Genomic DNA, 21,577 nt, shown 5'->3' on the forward strand with positions numbered 1-21,577 from the left:
CAATGTCACCTGCTCTACCAGGCCTCCAGGATCAGACACCTACAATAGGGAAGGCTGAAATAGTGACAGTGACTGACATTTGTCCACGGGTCCAAGTGACCCAAGGAGGTGGGGGGCTGAAGAGCGAGGGCAAGAAGGAGAGAGAATGATACAGCCTCACTGAAGGAGAATGGTCCTCCCTACAATCAGCCTAGCCCACCGGTACCCTGGGCTCTAGGACAGGCTAGGTCCAGCTGGCACACAGGCCCACACTTCCTCCGAGGCCAAGGCCACAGCAGAGCTCCAGAAGCATGGAGCCCAGAGGCCCTTCCTTCCCTAAGAGCCCACACTGCTGGCAGATCAGAGAGCCTCAGCCAGTCAGGCCTGCAGCCTTCTAGACACAGGCAGCCAGCAGGCCCAGACACCCCTAAACTTGCTCTAATCAGCTTCCCCAGGGGCTCAGAAAGATGCCCTACCCCTGACAGTGGGACAGTCCCAGGCCCTAGGAAGAGAAGTCACGGCGGCCCCTCTATCCTCTGCCTTTACCCAATACACAGTCTCAGGGCCTCCCCCAAGGTATGCCTCCACCAGGCCATCCAACTCAGGGGTGAACCTCATCCCCTCAGGAGGCTTGGCGCCTGCGGCAGAGAGTCAACCTAGACCTCAGTAAGGGACCTGTCGGAGGTCAGATAGAAGAAAGTCAGCCAGACACAACAGGATCTCTGGCAGGTCGAGAAGCCAGACCCGAGTGATGCTCTCCCCCCAAACCAGACTTTACAAGCTCACTCTCTGAGTGCCTGGTTCCAGAGCCCACTCTTCGAGGCAGCCGGTGGCACAGAGCAGGGAAGAAGTTGGGTCCTAATGTGTAAAAAGCCCCAGCAAAGCAAAATCATTTACTCTTCAGTGCGACTGCTCAGCAGAGCTAATAAATCTTGCATGAGCAGGGCCGATTCTAATTTCCTAATATGAAAAGGCATTTGGATTGAGAGAGAGGGGGAGATAAAAGTGATTGAATCTCCAATAGTCCAGGTTACTGACAAGAAACATCCTGCTCAGCCCTGAGAGAAGGATGGCAGCGCCCGGCCGCCTGCACACACCCATCCGTTCTGCCCCCCCTCTTGGCGCGATACATCTCAGTCTCTTCTATTGACAGGACGTGGCTTTAAACACAGTTACACAAGTTATCATTTCTGCCTTCTGATCAATCTGAATTTTCAGGACAATTACCCTCTTAATCAATGATTGCTATCAGCAGCCCAGCGCCTGGACGGATTTCTCAGCAAGGTAATCATGCCGCCAGGCTGGACGGCGCGTGCATAGGCAATGAAGCTCCGGGTGGGGTCTCCTCCCTCCCTCCGGAGCCCCCATATCCCCGTGCCACTGGCAGCATCGAGGACAAGGACGGCAAAGTGTGAAGGCCACTTCAAGGAGTGATGAGAGTAGAAGGGAGGGAGGGGAGGGGCCCAGCCACCCTGCAGCCTTCCAGACCACCTGATTACGGAAGAAACCTCTTAAAACCCTAAATTTACTGCCCACCATGCTGATGCATCTCCACATGCCCTCCTGCCATCATTCCTACCTCCTAATTAGCCTAATAAAGCCCAATTCTAATTATGGGCTCGAACTATTAGGGTGATCACCAAGTACAAAGAAAAGAGAAATACTGGTTTTGCTCATCTCTTAGGGGCTGTTGGTTCTAGAAATTCCTTTTCTTCCAAAGACTTGGTTCATATGAGCTACTGACTGGAAGGGCAGGGGCAGCCTCTCCTCCTCCTCAGAGGTCCAGGCATCTGGAGCTTTCACAAAGCCAGCCTGGCCTAGAGCCAGGAGGCCACCCAGCCCCACACTCCCTCCAGGGTCCTCCCACAGATTCAGCCCTCTGTGCATAAAACAAGGCAGGGCCCCACCTCAGGAGAAGAGGGGAGGGTGGATTTGGTCTCTGCCTCAGCGTCAAGTTAGTCAGAGGTATCTGCCGTCATGGGGGCAACTCAGTGTCTCAGATCACCTGCTGTTGGGTGAAGGACTTACACAAGAAAGGCCAACAGTGGAATGAAAAGCACATGGTCCAGGACACTGACGCAACAACTTATGCTTCAGCATGGGTGGCAGATATGTGTATACAGTTAAACCCAAACAGAGTGGGTTATGGGATTAAAACAGATCCCCACAATTTGCTATTATATCCTGAGGGGGAAAGAGAATTAGAAAGCATGGATGTATTCACTTACTGACATTTACTGGGTGCTAACCATAGGCTAAGTGTTGGGGATACAGCAGGGAACAGTATAGAAATGACCCTTACTCTCAGGAGCTCACAATCTACTAGGAGACAGACAAGCAGCTTTCTGTCTACAAAACAAAAACAATAAAACAAACTTGTAACACGAATGTTCATAGCAGCATTATTTAATAGCCATAAAGTGGAAACAGCTTAAATGTCCATCAACTGATGAGCACATAAATAAAATGTGGGGACTTCCCTGGTGGCGCAGGGGTTAAGAACCCACCTGCCAATGCAGGGGACACAGGTTTGAGCCCTGGTCTGGGAAGATCCCACATGCCGCGGAGCAACTAAGTCCACGAGCCACAGCTACTGAGCCTGTGCTCTAGAGCCCACGAGCCACAACTACTGAGCCCGCACACAACTACTGAAGCCCATGAGCCTAGAGCCCGTGCTCCGCACCAAGATAAGCCACCGCAATGAGAAGCCTGTGAACTGCAACAAAGAGTAGCCCCCGCTCACCGCAACTAGAGAAAGCCCGCGCACAGCAACGAAGACCCAACGCAGCCAAAAATAAATAAAAATAAAATTTTAAAAAATGTGGTATATCCATACAATGGAATATTATTATTCACGATAACGAGAAATGAAGTGCTGATTCATGGTACAACATGGATGAACCCTGAAAATTATGCTAAGTGAAAGAAGCCAGAAACAGAAGGCCACATATAAGAAATTCCCAGAATTGCAAGAATAGGCAAATTTATAGAGATGAAAGTAGATTAGTGGTTGTTTAGGGCTTGGGTGTTTGAAGGGAAATGGGAAGTGACTGCTGTATTTTAGGGGTGACAAAAATGTTCTAAACTTAGATGGTGAAGATGGTTGCACAACCCTGTGAAGATACCAAGAAACAATGAATTGAAACACTTTAAATGGGTAAATTGTATGGTATGTGAATTATATCTCAATAAAGCTTTTTTTACACCTGCAGTATGACAGAAGAAGTGCAGGCTTACCAGCAGTGAACAGAGCCAGGGAAAGCTCTAGCACGGTGCCCACATGCTCTGCAGGCACTTGATACAGGTGTCTGAAGAGAGGGGAAGTTCCCAATGGAAAAGGAGGAAAGTCTTCACAGGGGACATAAAGGAGTTAGGTCTTGAAGGATAAGCAGGAGCTCACTGGGCAGGAATAAAGCAAAGGACATTCATGCAGATGGAACCAATGTGAATAAGGTCTGGCAGTGGACACACAGGCTATCTTGGTATAGTTGGAGAGGTACTTTGGGGGTCTCAAAGAACAGGCCAGAGAGCTTGTACTTCATTCAGTGACATCAAGATTTTTCAAGTAGAGAAGTTAGATGATCAGTACAGGATAGTTTGGGGTTTGATGGTTCAGGTATGGGAAATAACACGTCACAGTTGCAAGGACATGGTTTTGGAGTCAGAGATCCAGGATTTAAAATCCTTAAATTCCTCTTCCAATAAACTCAAATAACCAGCAAGGGCTGGGATTTTGCTATTTTGCTCACTATTTTATCCCCATTGCTTGGCAGAGTGCCTGGCCCAGTAGGTGCTCAATAGCCATTTACTGAATGAAAATAAAATGAATGAACGAATGTTGAATGCAATCCCATTTGACAAATGTTTATTGAACACCTACTGTGAAGCTGGCACTCTGGTTACATAGTGTGAGCTCTTCAACGGTAGGGCCCCTGTCTGATCTCTGATCTCTGCCTCAGCGCCTTACACAGGTTCTGTTTGGCACAGGGCAGGTGCTGAAATCAATATTAATTCCCTTCCCTCTCCTGGTCTAGGAGGTTTCCCTAAGAGCCAGTGAATCTTGGAGAGAAGCAGCCTGAACACTTCACTGTGGTTGGCGAGAAAAGGGAAGCCGAAGCTGTAGGGGTGGAAGGCTTCAGGAGCAGGGGGTGGTGCCCACGGTGTTTGTCCCAAAGCCAGCCATGGTGCGCCAGGAGGCAATCCGAGTCGTCAAAGCCAGTAAAGAACTGAGCAGGGATGAGACTGTTCCCACAGCGCATTCTCAGAACCCTCTGCAGACTGCCCTGGACCAGGCCTCCACGCAGGGAACCTAGCACCGGTAGGGTGGAAACAGAAACTTAGGACTTGCAGGTGGAGGAGGAGGGGAAGATCTGGGCCTTATCTCCTGAGCACCCTGTCTTGGCCCTGGACAGCTGCCATTTCCACATCTCCCCTCTGGTCGGGAGGGCCCTTCAGCTCATGGCTGACCACAGTAAGAAGGGGGCTCCTCAGTCTCCCAGCCCCCAATTCCTGTAGGCCTCCCCTCCCCTCCCTTTCCTTCCCTCCCTCTCCTTCCTGCAGAGCTTCCCTCGAGCCATAAATATAAAATAAAACACAAACACCCACAGTCCAGGAGGAGGGCGTCAGACAGATAATGGGCATTTTGTATCTTTTTATGACACTCCCCATAGGCAGCTCGGCAATCACAGCGCAATAAAGGCAGGCATGCAGCTTGCATAGTTAAACAACTGCCGGGTAATTAGGCACGGCAAACACACCACTGGGGAGGCCTCAGGGCTGCCCTGGGATCTGCCTGCAGCCTGCCCTCCTGCTTGCAGCCAAGTAGGGGCCAAGCCCAAGCCTAGCACAGTTAAGACCTGGTTGTGGGGCTGAGGACAGACCACTGGCTGCTGCCATATGCACATTTGGGCTCATGCCTGTGCACGCTCACAAGCACACCTGCCCACGCCCACACACAAGCGCTTCCTGAGCAGCTAGCCTGGACCTCATCCCCCCAGGAAGGCCACTCCTCTTTTCCAAGTAGGGTAGCCGAGGGTCTCTCAAGGGCCCTGCTTTAATGCCCTTGAAGAGGTCACAGGCCTGGCTGCAGCAGGGGCTCACTCATCCAGGTAGCCCTGAGCTTACCGAGTTGCACAGGCAAGGAGACACATGAGCATATGGTCATGATTACACTGACTCTTTCTCTTGTAAATTCCAACTCAGTACAGAGGCGAATTCGAAATAAATTATTTTTTAAAAATACACCCACACATACCGTACACATATTCCTATCACCACACTTATTACCTCTACTGTATTTTTCCCCATTTACCTTGACCCACCCATCTCCCTTGCTAGATGGGGAGCTCTGTACAGGTGGAGACCAGACCTGATTCATCTCCAAGTCTACATGCCCTGATACACAGGGCTTCGCTGAGGAGAGGAATGGTATTAAGTGAGATGTTAACTGAGATGTGCTGGCCCAGGCAGAGCACAGGTCACTTGCTACCTGGGGCCTAGGTCCAGGCTGACCTAAGCCCAACCAACAGAGACAGAAGCCCTCACCAGCGCTGAGGCAGCTGCACTGTGAGTCCACACAATACCCATTCCTCCTCTAGTGACCCAGCCAAATTCAAAATTTCAGGGAACTGATGGCTAATTAATGGAACAGAATAGACAAAACCCTGCTCCAATTCCACCTGAAGACTGAGACAAAAGATCCCATCTCTAGGAGCCACCAGATCAGCTCTGAGGAGTCAGCCAGGGAAAATTAAAGCACTCAACCCTAAACCCTCTTCCCTCAAGAGAGCTGACAGCAGGCCAGGGGAGCTCACAGAAAGACCTTGATTGACCCGGCACAGTCCCATATGAATGTGAACACACATCCAGCTACTTCTCCTGGTCTCTATCTGGCCGTCACTCCACGTCTGCCAAGACAATCAACAAAGGGGTCAAAGGCCAGAGGAAGGGCCTGGGCTGCACCCCACCTTTAGGGTACTGAGAGGCCCCCCCTTCACCCCCTGTAGAAGCAGGGAGACAAGCTTCTCCTCACCCCATATTCTTATGGAAAAGCCCAAAGCCTCAACGGCATTCAGCTCCAGTCCAGGTCACCCCAAACTGTGACAGATGCCATCTGTCCAAACTCCTCCCCAACACCTGAGCCCCCAGCTCTCCTGACTTGATGCCAGGCAATGCCTTGCCTTCCCTGGACCCACAACATTTCCCAATGGGGTAAAGGAGTAGCCCCAAGGTTAGAGATCAAAATAAGTGAGGGTCAGAGAGGGACTTATCTTTCCTTCCTTGCATCCATCACATTTTTTGCTGGGAGCAGAAAGAGGAAACCTCAGGTACAATGAATGATCTCAGAATGGCAAAGGCAGAAGAGACCACAAGAAAGATCACCTCAAGCAGCTTCCTTATTTGTTAGATGAGGAAACCGAGGCCTTAGAAAGGGCAAGTGACCCAACACCAGAGTCCATGCCTTTATCTTCCAGCTTCGAGTTCAGTCCAGGGTTCTTTGTATTGCACCATGCTGTCCTCTAGTGACAAGGCCTGCATCTGCACACCTCCAGGTGGAGTCAGACCACAGAGCCCACACCTACACCCTCCCCATATTCCCATGTGTGGGCACATGCCCACACCTGAGTATGCACAGACACAAGCCTCCCCGCAGGGAGAGATACGAGATACACATCTTTAAACACATATAGACATGCATGTTCACATGGGCGCACTCTCTTACACACAGACAGATTCCCATTAAATAGATGTCATTCCCAAGAGAACTGGAGCATGAGGCCAATCCCTGTCCTTCCCCAGCCACTGCCTCACTGGCCATACAACTAGTAATGGCCGGTGAGTGTTTGCCCGGGCCTCCAGCCCAGGCCAGACCAGAGGAACTGCCTTCAGGTAGTATCTGCTATGGGACAAGTGACAAGAAGGAAGCCATGGAAGGCGAGAACCTGGATTTACATCCTAGTCATGTGGCCTTGGGCAAGCTTCTTAATGCCTCTGAGTCTCTATTTCAGCACCCATAAAATAGGGACAATTGCCCTTGCCTCTGAGTAGCTGCGGAAAGCACCTAGCATAGAAGTTGACTCCAGCTGGGGCTCAATATGTTGGTGCTGTATTGCTGATACCTACAGACATGGTCAAACCTGCCTTTCCAGAGTGGTCTGCATGGAATGTGGGAGATGGGAGGCAGGGCTGTACCTCCTCCCTTCAAGGAAGTCTCTTTGCCCTTTTCTATCCTTTTCTGTAACTCCTCCCAGTTTCCAGGGTCCAGAGTAGCAACAACAACAATTTAAAGGAAAAAAAAGGAAGAAAGAAAAAAACAAAACACAACAGAACCTGGGAGAAGGCAGAGTAACTAAGGGTTCCCTTGGCTCTCTCAGACTTCACACTGAACGCTGCTAAGTCCACCTCTTCCCTACACGGCCCTCAGCTCTTCTATAGTATCTATGCCTCTAAGAGCCTCTTGAGGTCCCCTCTGCTTGCCTCGTTCTGTGGATTCAGAGAAGCAGCAAATCTGGTCCCTTGCCTCAAGTGGCTTATGGTCCTGCACAGGGAGAGACCAGGCCACAAAATAACCAAAAGGCACGGACCGTGGGCCACTGGGCCCTAGCCCCTGGCCCGAGGGTGAGAGTATGGGCTCTGCAGTCTGGATGCTGAGGTTTAAATCCAGGCTCCAAACACACCCAGGACAGAAGAAGCACTCTCTCCTGCTCCAGAGCGAGCTCAGAATTCACTTCCTCAAGGACACAAGAGAGAGACAGAGGTGGCTCACGGTGGGACCAGGACAAAGAGGTTGTGTCATTTGACAGGACATAGACTGAGCAGCAGCCAGCGAGGGGCACACAGACCCAGGGTGGGCCTCGTTGTAAAGACCTGCCACGGAGGGCACTGCAGGCAACGCCAGGATAGAGGTCGATTTTGTAGCAGCTGCAGGGAACCTCACCGAGGAAGAAAGAATCCCAGCTGCCTGGAGCTGATTCCTCACCCGCTCCCCTCCCCCTTGTGGCCACACTCACCAGGGACACAGAGCAAGGCAGCATCTCTCTCGGCTGAGGTTGCGCCAGGCCACCGCCCGCCCCCCCCCCACACACACCAAGTACCAGCACTCTTCTACAGGCGCGGCAACCAGGACCTAACTGATTCTTCACTCTGTCATTTCCTACATGTTACTTACTGTAAGGATACTGAGGTCTTCTGGCCAAGTATTCTCAGACTGTCCACAGACAATAATGCTACAGGTCATGGTGGCCTCTTTCCCTCCCTGCTATCCACCAGGCCCACAGGCTCTTCCTTCCCTCCCCTGGACGTAAACATGGCAGTTTTCTGGAGCCACTGCCCCATTCTTAGAAGGCAGCTTAGGTTGGCTCCACTCTAGACATCAGGAAATGGCTCCTTACTGCGCTCACTTGCTTTTGCCTTCTCTGCTTTTCCTCCGCTAAAAGGCATACACACGGCTGGACCACATGAGTAGCTTACAAAACCTGAAAACTACTGTTTGTAATCTCCCAATGCAGGAAGCTCCTTCCCCTCCAGGCCTTTGTTCACACGGCTCCCTCTGCCTGGAATGCCCTTTCCATTTGACTCCTAAAAACTCACTCACCTTTCAAGGCTCACCTCAACAGTTTCCTCAGTGAAACTTCGTTGACTGCCTCTCCCACACCCCAGGTGAAATGACTCCTCCCTCCTTTGCCCTGGAGGCAACAGGGCAAATCAGTTACAGGCATGGTCCCTAGATTCAGGTGCGTAACTCCATCACTCACTAGCTCTTGAACCTTGTGGAAGGTACTTAACCTCTGTACCTCAGTTTCCTCATCTGTAAGTTGGCTAATAATAGTACTTATCTCAGAGTTGTTTAGGATTGAGCTAATTTATAAAAAGGCATTTAGAGCAGCACCTGTTTATTATTATTAATTATCTCTACTTTACAAACGAGGAAACTGAGGTTCTGAGAAGGTAAGTGGCTTCTCCGAGGTCATAACGCAGCAAGATGGCAGAGCCAGGAATTGCCCGAAGGTGAGTGTGACTCCATACTCTATTGGACAGCCAGGCACGCTGATGGTGGCTGCAGTCTAGGACGTGAGATGATGGGCTCTGTTCCTCAGTGTCAGCTGAGGGTAAGCTAGTCCAGGGTGGCATCTGCCTCCTCCTCCCTGGTGCTCACTTGCATTCTGCTGGAGGAACCCCCTTTTCCTAGCTCCTGCCCACAAAGGCTTATATGTCTATCTTGAGCTCCTGTCTCCTTTCCCCTTGTAGCCTAGTCGTCTTGTCTCCAGTGGTCAGCGCGAGGACAAGGGAGCAGCAGAGGCACAGTGCTGTCACTTCATGCCCAGGACAACTCTCGGAGTGGGTATTCTTTTTCCTGTTTTACAGAGGTTGATACTGAGGCTGAAAGAAGTTAAGTGGATTTCCTAAAACCTCACAGCGAGTAAGTGCAGAATCAAGATTCTAAATCAAGCCTACTGGACTTCAGAGTCTATGTGTCAGATATTGGCACCTTTTATAGGTTCAGAGAGGTTAAGGAACTTGCCCCAGATCACACAGCTAGTTGGTAGCAGTGTCATACGTTTGAGCCAGACTCATCTGGCTCCAAAACTCTTTCTCTTGCACCAACGGTCTCTAGCCTGTGAGCCACATCCCCAGGACCGCATCACATCAAGCATCATCTGAAGACTAAGTAAAGGGGAAGTGTCACATACAGCCATACCATTTGTCTAGGATTATGCAGCTAGTATTGTAATTAAGAAAATACAAGTTCATTTAAAAGCCAATCAAATTCATTGTAGCTTTTTTTTATTATGTACTTTTATCACTATACACCCAAAATATAAGGTCCACCAAGTGCTCAAGGGGGAAGGGAATGTCTGATAAGTTTTCTGATATTACTAAGAGCCCCGTGTGCTCTGTCTGCCTACCTCCCTAAGAGCTCTCCAAAACCACACTTAGTACCTTTCTCAAGGTACCTTCCTGATCCTTAGTCACAAACTCACAATAGAGAAGTGCCTTCTGTGTGGAATAACTGTCTAAAGGTCATTAGCAGGAACAGGAGGCACAATCCTTTCCAGGTCTTGAGTCCCATGAATGTTAAGAAGTAATGCCGTCTCCAGCAAAGAGGACCCAAGTCCTGAGCTGTGGAAGGAAGGAAGGAAGGAAGGAAGGAAGGAAGGAAGGAAGGAAGGAAGGAAGGAAGGAAGGAAGGGAGGAAGGAAGGAAAGGGTCAGGGAAGTGAGTTTCTCTTTCCTATCCTGGCCTCCAACTCCTTCCCTGTCCACCTGCCTAGGATACATAGTCTGGGGAAAAGAACAACACCTATGTGGGTTCGAATCCTAGCTTTACCTCCTCCTGGCTATGTGCCCTTAGATAGATTACTTGCTTTCTCTAAGTCTATTTGTCTGGGAAATCTGGTAGGGGAATAGGCACCTGGACTCTGGAGCTCATTAGTCCAGCCTTATACTCAGCATGGGTTCAGTGAATGCTTGTTGATACCCGGTGTGTGCCAGGCCCAGTGCTGAGCACGGGACATACAGAGATGGGTGGTAAGCAGGCCTCAAGGAGCTCACAGTCTAGCAGGAAGCACAAACATGTAAGCAGATGATTACAAGACCACATGATATACTCATTACAAAGTACTGAAGCCATACTAAGGAAGTGATTAACTATGTCTACCAGAAGTGGGAGAACACCAGAGAGGGCTTCACAGAAGAGGGTTTTGAAGGATGAACAGGAGTTTTTCCAACACATTAAAAGGGGAAAGGCGAGGTAAGCAAAGGGAACAGAATGAGCAAAGGGAAGTGAAAGTGCCCTGTCTATTTGAAGAGCAGCGAGAAGTTTGATATGGCTGGAATGTTAGAGAGACAGGAGATATGAAGATAGGGATGCTGCAATGAGCTAGATCCTCCAGGCCTTGGGTACCGTGCTCAAGAGGAAGGATGGGCCACAGCCTCCCACACCTACCCTCTTGGCTCCGGTGCTGTTCCTGTCAAAACAAGCACACTGAATCACACCCTTTCCCGTGCCTTTGATTTAAGAGTTCTTCTCCTGGCCCTGACAGTAAGGCATTTCTGTCCCACAGATTATAACTCACTCTGGGCTATTATTCAGCTCCCCACCCCTGGCCCTGCTGCAGTTAGTCCAAACATAATATCCTTCATGCATATATTATCTGTCTCCCTATTATCTGGAATCATTTCGGAATTAAATTTCAGTCCTGCAATATTGGCTTCAGGAGCGGCACGCTTTATGGGCTAGTCAAAGGTTAGAATACCAATCAAAATAACACTGCCGATGCAGCGAGACATTTTAATATTCCAAAACCCGGTAATTGTAAAAGGACATAATATTTTTTCCCTGATTACCCCAAAGGCAACACATGTTAACAAGGCGAGGGAAGGAGTGAAAGAAATTTCAGAGTTCAGACAGCTGTAAGACATATTTAAAGGAAAAGCCCAGGCAGGGCACTTACACCATGGGGGCAGGGAGATGAGAAGAAAGAAGACAGTCTCTCTAGCTCCAGCTGCCCCGACTCCAAATATAGCACTGGTCCCTCTGCTACCTCTGGACTACGTCCCAAGAGCTCATTCCTAAGGGCAGATGTTACAGAGGATGGGATGAAAGGAGAAAGAGCTCAGGATGTGGAGTCTTGAGGCCCAGGTTCTAGTTTCAGCTCTTCAATCCAAAGCCTCCAGCCCCCAAGCTGGCCCCTCCCAGGGTTTCAGCATCAAATCCAGTGGCAAACCCTCAGGGCTGCTCTCCCACTCGGCCTCTCCTTGTCCCGTGCCTGTGCCCCCGCCTCTCCCACATTTACACCTGGTGCTTTTGTGTCCTGTTCTCTTTGCACATATTTCTTCCCAAAGACAGTTAGAGGCCCTCATCTACCTGACCTCAGAGCTGGCTCCCCTCAAGATGGCAGCCCATGTGCCCAATGCCCCACGGACAACGCTCTGTACTTTGGTTGATGCCAAAGACCTGCGCCACAGCCCCAGTCTCGTCCTGACCACTGAGTGGTCCAGAAGCATGTCTCAGTGCAAGCCCCCCTCCATCCAAAACAAACACAAAACAAACACCTGGCAGGGCCCCTACATCTTCAAACCTCTCCTGGTTTTCATTTTTGTTTTGTTCTTGTTTTCTCCAAATAGCCCCAATCAAGGGGCTCTGCGGCAGGCACCATGCAGCCACCACTGTATGAAGAGTCCCAGCCTCTGTCAGGCTGCCTATCACTTGAGCAGCTCTATCCCCACAGCTCCAAAATAGTGACCTGACCAGCAGAGTTCCAGACACTTTCAGTCCAGACGGCTTCCCAGCTAGCTCAGCCCACTCGCTGGAGCCTCCACTCTGCACCATCCCGACCTGCTGACCTGCCTATGGCCCCCAGCAAAGAACTTCATTAAGGCTGAGAATTTATTCCTCCATAAGCCCTTAATTTATTACTGCGCTGATTGGGACTCTGAACACTCCAAGGTCAGGAAAAGTCGTACTCAGTCGTAGACACCAACCCTCCCTTCAGCAGTTTCTCCTGCTGTCGGCTCCCAGGGGAGGGGGAGACAGAAATTCTTCTTGGAGAGACCCAAGAAGGTCTCCTCTCCTTTCACAGCTGGTCCCAACCCCATCATCCCCTTCAGGGCACGCAGATATTGTAGCAGGTCGTATAGCACAGACGGCAGAGGAAAAGTGAAGCAGCAATCTTCACACCCTGGTTCATCTGGCTCTGTCAAATCCTAGGTGACCTCCAACCCTACAACTTCCGAGCATGGCTGGCTGAGCCCTGTCTGCCAGGACTGACTCAGAATCCTCCGAAGGCTGCTGCCTGCCTGCTTCCCCAAAAGCCCATCCAAACAGGCCCAGGGACCAGAGGGAATTCCAGACCATTTGTGAGTGTATGTGCACGTACTTGCATGGCTTGGTCTGACTGTCCGTGAATCGTGTATGTGGAGGCATGCATTTATACATACATTTATACCTATGTGTCCTGCGTATGCAGTGAATATATATGTACTATGTGTGCATGTGTATATCCACATACTCACATCCTTTTGGACCTACCCATTTCTTGACCTCTTATTTACACTAACATTCTCCTCCTCCTAATCTTAGCTACCCACCCCCATGGGCACAGCTTGGAGCCTGCCAACACTTAGAACTGCCCCATCTCTGAAATCACTAATTCAGACATGCTACTTTCCAAACATAATCTCTTATCCTTTCATCTGGCATGCTCAACTATAGCCGGTATACCTGTTCCCCATCTTACTGGGACCTCTCTACTTTTTCCATATCCGTCAGGCCCCGTGCTGTCTTCATTTCCCTCAACATCCAGCTTAAATCCCACATTCCATCTTGGCAACCACTGTCTTGACAATATCTTCAACTCCTTTGTTCCCTTCATCACACCCCTTGGGAAAATCTCTACTATGTATGAATCTAAATGTCTGCTTTCTGCATGCCCACAGCCAGGCAGCTGAGCTTTGCTAAAGGAAAGCCACACAACTGAACAGAGAGGTTCCACTGTGAATTAATGTCACCAACGTCAACTGGACCCGCACCACTGCCTAGAAATCCAACTATACTTCTCAAGTAAGATCATATTGCTATTCTTTACTAAAACTACAGCAATCCTTTTCCACTTTCTGCAGACCTTCCCAGCCCTCCTCTATTAGTTATCAGCAAATGACTGATCTACTTCACAGAGAAAAACAAAAGCCTCGGATGGGAACTACTACTTGTCATCACCAAATGCACAAGCCTACCTGCATCTGTCTGCACCCATCTACCTCTCCTTACCCCATAATGACGGAAGAGGGGACCGTCCTCCTGAAGACAGCCAGTGTCAAGAACCTGGGTTTTCCATACCATCTCCTGTCACCTTCTCAGAGACCTCTCTCACTCCTATATTTCGACCCTTCCTTCTCTAATATACAAACGAGCACGTATGTCTTTCACCTTAAAACACAAAACCTGCCTCAACTCCACAGCTGCCCCACCACAGCCCTTACCCTTTCTCTCTCCTTCAAAACCACATTTCTGAAAAAGTTAAAATTTCTGTCTCCTCATTTACTCCCCAGTTCACTCCAACTTGGCTCCTATCCCTATCATGCCATCCAGAGGTTTTACCAGAGTCACCAAGGTCCCTGAGCCCAGGTCTGGCACTCATATTTCAGTCTTTACGTTATGTGGCTCGCTCTGAGCAGACCAGTGCTTTTCTTTGGAAGACACTCTTGGTGTCTACGGCATCACACTCTCCTGGTCTACCTCTTCTTCTATCATTCTTTTACCCTCTCTTTTTTACTGTTTACTCTCTTGAGCACAGAGCCCGGCAAAACTAAATTTAAGTTCTAGCTCTGCCATGTACCAAAGTAAGACACTGAGCAAATTTCATCATCACTCTGTGCCTCAGTTTTCTCAACCTTAAAATGCAGAAAATAATAGTAACTACTGTGCAGGGCTGTGAAGCTTAGATAATGGGTTAGATAACGAGTGCAGTGTCTGGCACAGCACTGTCCAATGCAAACATACCGTGAGCCACGTAAGCAATTTATGAACTGAATGCCCAGCTCAAGTAATAAGAAACAGATGAAATTAATTTTAAGAATATGTTTTATTTAATTTGGTATATCCAAAGATTACCATCTCAACAGGGACTCAGTATAAAAAAATTATTAATGAGGTATTTTGTATTTTTTCATACTTAAGTGTGTAATTTACACTTATGACACACCTCAACTGAGATGCTAAATCTTCATCAGAGATACCTGATTTGTATTGAGATTTTAAACAATTAACAGTTGAAAATACAGATTTACCAATCCAGTGTGTTCTAAATATACTGAAAAGTTCTTCCTGAAAGTTTTTAACTTTCATTTAAATTAATTAAAATTAAATAAAATTTAGAATTTGTTCGTCAGTCATATCAGCTACATTTCAAGTGCTCTATTGCTACAGGTGGCTAATGGCAACTATACTGGACACAATAGATCTAGCGCATGAAATGCAATCATTAAATAAGAAATATTACTACTAGTGACCACTCCTCCTCCTTCTCTAGTTCTGACTCTTCCTCCTCTATGTATCAAACATTGGTATTTTCCAGTGTTCTGTCCTAGGCTCTCTTTTCTTCTCATCTTATTCATGCCATTCCCATGGCTTCAATTATCATTCACATACCAATAATGCCCCCAAATCTGTTATCTCTTACCCTGACCTTATCCCTGAGCCCCAGACCTATATATTTAAATACTTTCTCAACAGCTTCACAAGAATGTCTCAAAGCCATCTAAACTCAACATGTCCCACACTGAATTCACCTTCTCTTCCAATCCCCAAACTTCTCCTCCTTCCATTATCTCAGTAAATGCATTCCAACTCTCCCAGTTGCTTACATCATAAACCTTGGGAGTCATGATGGTCTTCTCCTTCATCCTCAACCCTCACAGCCAGTCAGTCACCATTTCCTATCTATTGTACAGTCAATTCTGCTGTAACACTCGTTTTGAAAGAGCAAATTTGTTCCAGGGCAACTGAAGTATTAGGGAACGATTTAGCATAACGCACATTGTGCATTCGTGTGAGACTTTGTCCTGAAGCAATACAAGATAAACACCCAGCTGAACAGAGCTGTGTAAGAATAAACAAAATGACACATGCGTACACCTCAAACATATACCAGCTACCTGGATCACCACATGTGCTACAAGCCACAACCGTCTGATTACAATCTCTCATTTCAGAGAATTCTCTTTCTGCCACTTCACAATTACTCACAAGCTACAACCCTTCTCATGCCCACTTCCACAAGCAAACTTCAAGTTTTTTTCAAGGTAAAATGCCATATTTATCATAGTATTTATGTATTTCTTAACCATTTAATACGTGTAAAATCATGCTACCCATAATTTTTATTTTATTAGATTCCCATCTTTTTTCATGTGTCGCTGATGAAGTTTGTGAGTACTGTGCACCTAACCCCATTTTTATTGCACAACTTTCCATAGCACGGTGATTGGGGGGAGGTATATGTTGCATCACAGCAGAACTGACTATACCATTTAACACTCCAGATTCAGTCAATTTCTCTGCATTTCCACTGCTAACAATTTAATCCCAGTAGCTATAATCTTTCACTTGGAATGGTCCAATTCTCTGGTTCTCAACCAGGGACGGTACCTCCACTCCCACAACATCCAGGCCACCGGAAAAGTATGTGTCTGACGAGGGGGAGGTGGCATTTTTAGTTGTCACAGTGACTTGGAGAGGTGCACTAGTGGTTTCAATGAACAGGGACTGGGGATGCTGCAAGTTCAGCAATGTTGCCCACATGATGATGTGCCCCATCCCAACACGCCAACTATAGCCCCATTAAGAAAAACCAGTACTGGTCCCCTATATCTACTCCTAGCTCTCTCTACACTGCAGCCAGAGAGACTTTTCTCAAAATGCAAATCAGATGATGCCTCTCCTATGTTCAGTACCCTTTAATTGCTTCCCCTCGCCCTAAGGATAAAGATCAAAATCTAAAGTCTGGTCTACAGACTCCCCTCCAGTTTCATCTTATGTCAGCCTTCTCTCTTCCCCACTTTCACTGTGCTTCAGGTAGTCACTCATTCAACAAATAATGATTAAACATCTACTGTGTGCCAGGAACTATGCAAAGTGATGAAGACAGAAGAGTAAACAGAAGAGACAAGTTCTTTGGCCCCCAGAGAACTTACATTCTACTTTCATGAAGCTGCCAGGCTTCTCTTCACCCCAGGCCTTGCCACGTGTGGTTCTCTGCTTAGCCAATTCCTGCTCATCCCTCAGGTCTCAGCTTAGACTCCCTTCCTCCCTCCACCCCACTAAGTCAGGTCCCCTTGTGATGTGATTCCATGAGTCTGAACTTTTTAGTGTTATAACACAATTGAAATTGTTTGTTTAACATCCATCTCTTCTGTTATATCCCCAGGGCCCAGCACAGTACCTGGAACATGGAAGGCGCTCAAAAATATTTTGCTTATTGATGCAGATGTGTATGTTTATATATGTGCATGTGCCCTTACATTTTATGAATATGTATATATAAACACATTCGTGTCTGTGTATATTTTCAGATATTTCTGCAGGTGAATATGTGTACACACATGTATCCAAGTATGGATACATACATACAGTTTGGGGTATGCTCGCTTGAGTGTATTCATTCACATGGGTACACGTGTATATTTGTGTGTGTGTGTGTGTGTGTGTGTGTGTGTGTGTGTGTGTGTGTGTGTGTACTCTTCTGGCCCCTCAGTGACAGCTCTGACCTCCTGGAAGCCGCTGAAAGCAGGGCCCCAAGTCCTCTCTAAGCTGACAGTTCAATGAGAGTATAGATCATTCAGTGACATTCCAAATGTCAGCAAACACTGGCTTGCGCCTCTCTGCTACAAGGAAAGTAGGTGGAGACGGGAGATGTGGAAACCTGGCCCTAGAAAAGTTGTCCTTCCCTGACGCAGCCCACACCGCCTCTGGACAGGAAAGGGCATCTGAAAGATAACATTCTGCCTCTTCTCAGACTGGAAGCCTTAGTCAGTCAGTGCAGACCGTTGTAACCTCAGTCCCAGGTACTCACTCAGCACGTCTAGGTGGCCAAGCAGACTAGGACCCTCCCCATTCTTTTCATGGGGCAAAGCCCTGCTGGGGGGTTGAGAGGAGAGGACAGGAAGGGAAGGGGGTAGGACAAAGTAAGATCAAGGATGGGAGAGGAGCCTGTAGACAGCCAGGGCCTGGTCCCACGTGGGGACAGAAGGCAGGAATGAGGCTTTTACATGGTACTCCCACAACCCTGGAAATGGCCTCTCTGGCTTAGCTTTTATCACTGCTCTTTTAAAGGGTGCAGGAATCTTTGTGCAACCTGCCCTGAGTCACGCAGTATTAAGATCAGAAAGATTGCCATGTGCCTGGACCTCTGGGGCCCTGCAGCCTCCCTGTCTTGCATGGCTGCTGGCAAGGACTGGAGTTCAGTCATCTTTCCTGCTGGGCCCTTAAGCACAGCTGGAACACCATGTGGCTGCAGGGCAGAGAGGAAGGGGTGAGACCTCTGGTTTTTCTTAGACCTGCTCCGTCTACCTCCCAAGAGGCAATCACAGAGTCCTCAGTTTCCCCTGGTACCCACTCCCCGCTCCATGGCCCAGCACAGTCTGGCAGACAGGCAAGCTGAGCAGGCTCAGCACAGCCGCCTCCACTGCCAGCAGCACCGAGGTGGTCCCAAGTGGCAATGTTATCACACGGGTCAGCTGCTTTCCTGCCTCTCTGCCAAAGAAGCTAGAGGCAGGGAGTTATCCATACACCAAAAAGTCTAGTGAACTTCACAGAGCAATTGTTCATGGTCAGCGCCTGCCTCGCTTGGTGGGGCCTTCACATTGCATTTGCCGAGGCCAGCAAGCAGCCTCAGATGCACTCTGACAGCTGGCACGCCGTCTTCCAGGAGCACAGGCCTGGCCACACCCGCACGCGTAGCCCTGCCAAGGCCCGCGTGAGAGGGCCTCTCTGGAGCCAGCTCTCAGAGATCAGTCAGCCAGCCAGCAATTGTTCACTGAGCACACACTCTGCACCTAGCCTTGATCTGGCCACCGGGGACACAGAGAGGAACCAGACTCAGTCTTTGTGCTTCGGATGGACACGTCTGCAAGGAAACACACAGACTCAGTTTCAACCCTCGAAGATCACTGATATCCAGAGTGGCAAGGAGCCTCACGGCAAGAGTTCGACTGCAAAGCTTCTCAGTGGAGGTGAGACCTGAGCTGAATCGTCAAGGAGAGGGAATAAGGCCGATGAAGATGACTGGGGGCACTTCAGAGGGAAGGCTATAGGCCAAGGCCTGAAGGTAGGACAGAGCCTGGCCTCCTCAGCCAAAGCTGGGAGGTAGTAAGCAGCTGTTGTTCAGCTGCAAGGGAGATCATCGGGAGAGGTGGGGAGGGGTCGAAGCACAGACAAGCCAGAGGGCAAAGGACCCGTACACCAGGGAAAAGCAAAGGAGTTCACAAACACTGCCACAGAGAGCGGCTGCCCTGAGACGTACGGAACAAAGTCCAAGGTCATTGTCTTCCAGTGCTCCTCCAGATGCTCACTTAGCTCCAGCCCTCACACACACCAAAGGCAGGCTGCTCCCCCTGCCTCGAAGCCCCCTCTCCTCCTCAGATCCAAATCCCACCTCCCTTGAATGCCCAGTTCAAGACCCAAATCCCCACGATACCAGCCGGAGCCTCCAACGACCTCTCCCTTCTCTGGGCCCCCCGGGAGCCACTACTCTGACCTCTGGTGTGTTCTCCCTTTGCTCAGCTTCCTGGGAGGCACTGAACGGCATGGGGTTCCTGGGGCTGCCCCAGGTCTGTTGCCCTTACATCACAGGGATTAATGGGAGTCAGTCTCCCTAGTGGCCTGGGCCTCCTAGAGCCAGGATCCTATCAGAGCAGGGGTCTGCAGTGTCTATTCCTACACCTCCCTTCTTGTGCTTACCTAGGAAGGACAGCACACACTAGGAGAGTACAGTTTTCTGGGTGATTCATTCTCTGCCAGGCCCACTTTCCTAGCTACACAGGGTCCCTCCCAGCCCACAGCCTCAGCGCCCACTCCCCAGGTGCTTAGTGCTACATGAGTGCCAGTCTCTTCCCCCATGCTCAAACGGAAGTGGGCTCTAGTGTCCACAGCCCTTCTCACATGAGCAAGCTCGGCTGGGGCTAGACAGGACCAAAGCCCGCCTGAACCAACTCTACCTCCCAACCCGAAGGAGATACCAGGGCCAGTCAGGAGGCTCAGAGGCCACACTCATGATCACTCATGATACTTTCCCAGAGGCTGAGCTAGGACCACCTCCCTCCCAGAGGCAATGCAGCTCAGCCCAGAGGTAGAGCTCCAAGCAAGAACCTGGAAACTACCCTTAATCGGGACTTCTCTGCACATCTGGGTTAACACCAAGGAGGGCAGTGTCAAACTCCACCCAGCAGCCTGGTCCCCCAAGCAGCTCCCCACTCCCAGAAATAACCACAACCTTCCAGCACACATTAGCTAGGGAAGGGTATTGAGAAAAGAGAAGAAAAGAAAAGAGATGAGAACAACAAGATGAAAACAGCAATGAGAAAAGAAAGAAAGAGAGGGGGGTGGTCTGAGGCAAAGGAGAACCAGAGGAAGGATGGAGCGGGACTCAGACACAGTACCTTTTTCAGATTAATCCACTGCTTGAAGTAATCTGCCACTGGCAAGCCCAAGTACTGGCACTGGCCCGGGAGCCTGAAGAAAGGGAGGAGAGAACAAGTTGAGCACCCATGTACCAGGTACGGAGTCTTAAAACAGGAAATCCAATAAAGTCTATAAGACAAAGTGACCTCAAACGCTAACCCACTAGCCGTGGGTCCTACCCCACCCAAGAAAGGCACCCCACCTCCAGCACTCTGGACACTGGGCTCCAGATGCAGCCCTCAGATCCAACTGTGAGAACCTGGAGACTCTATTCAAAATGACATCAGCCGCACTGCTTTCTGATGGCCTACAACATGCTAAGTGTCTTACTTACATTCTCACGTTAATTCAGAGAGATGCCGTGAGGTGGGTAGATCTGTATATATTATAGATGAGGCAAAGATTCAGAGGGGTTACCTAAGAGTCCACAGCTAAAACATGATAGTGCCAAGAACTGAACCCGGGTCTGTCTCACTCCAAAGCCTATGTTCTTTCCAATGCACCAGGATATTGTCGCCATCTTGTTACACAGAGAGGCAGAGATGTAAGATAGGAGGAGAGAGAGGAAGAGCATGTGATTTAGAGATAGTTGGGCAGGGGCTTCAGCTCACACCTAAGTCTCAAGCAATAGGCTTTCTGTGATAGAGAAGAGACCATACAGAGGGCTAAAAAGAAGTCAGAATCTAAACCAAGAACCTGTTCTTGTTTTTTCTTTAAATCATAATTTATAAATTACCTCCCCTTCCAGCTGATGATGCCGTTTTGCCGACACAAATCCATTCAGCCAAACACTGATGTTTTACAATAACAGTCACTTAGGCCTCAAAAAGTAAGACTGAACTCCTGCACATAGGGGCTCACAGTTTGTTCAATGGAATGCATAATAAAAGAAATAGATAAAAAGCCTTAAGTTGGCACTTCCCTGGTGGCGCAGTGGTTAAGAATCTGCCTGACAATGCAGGGGACACGGGTTCGAGCCCTGGTTCGGGAAGATCCCACATGCCATGGAGCAGCTAAGCCCACGCGCCACAACTACTGAGTCTGCGCTCTAGAGCCCACAAGCCACAACTACTGAAGCCCGCACGCCTTGAGCCCGTGCTCCTCAACAAGAGAAGCCATCACAGCGAGAAGCCCGCGCACCGCAACGAATAGTAGCCCCCGCTCACTGCAACGAAGAGTAGCCCCCGCTCGCCACAACGAAGAGTAGCCCCCGCTCCCCACAATTAGAGAAAGCCCACGCGCAGCAACGAAGACCCAAGGCAGCCAAAAATAAATAAACTTTACAAAAAAGCCTTAAGTTGCAGCACTGGGGTACATGGAAGGATGGTGGAGGATACTAGAAATATCAGCTGGGGAAGATCACGGAGTTTTCTTGCTGAGAGGAGTTGGCCACAGGCAATAGAGAGACTCAGAAGAGTTGTGA

The 21,577-nt window shown here is 49.2% G+C and overlaps 1 protein-coding gene across 8 annotated transcripts in view; it reads right to left on the reverse strand.

Moving 5' to 3' along the window:
• ERI3 (ERI1 exoribonuclease family member 3) overlaps window positions 1–21,577 on the reverse strand; it is a 129,190-nt gene that overhangs the window by 41,008 nt on the left and 66,605 nt on the right. For 7 of the 8 annotated variants that reach the window (XM_067725876.1, XM_067725880.1, XM_067725878.1 and 4 more), the window contains one exon: window positions 20,133–20,205. The exons of the other annotated variant lie outside the window; for it this stretch is intronic. In XM_067725876.1, coding sequence (XP_067581977.1) covers window positions 20,133–20,205 — 73 coding nt within the window. The remainder of the gene's footprint in view (window positions 1–20,132; window positions 20,206–21,577) is intronic. 8 annotated transcript variants of the gene reach the window in all.

The sequence above is a fragment of the Pseudorca crassidens genome, chromosome 2 (assembly GCF_039906515.1).
Source record: "Pseudorca crassidens isolate mPseCra1 chromosome 2, mPseCra1.hap1, whole genome shotgun sequence".
Taxonomy (NCBI): Eukaryota; Metazoa; Chordata; class Mammalia; order Artiodactyla; family Delphinidae; genus Pseudorca; species Pseudorca crassidens.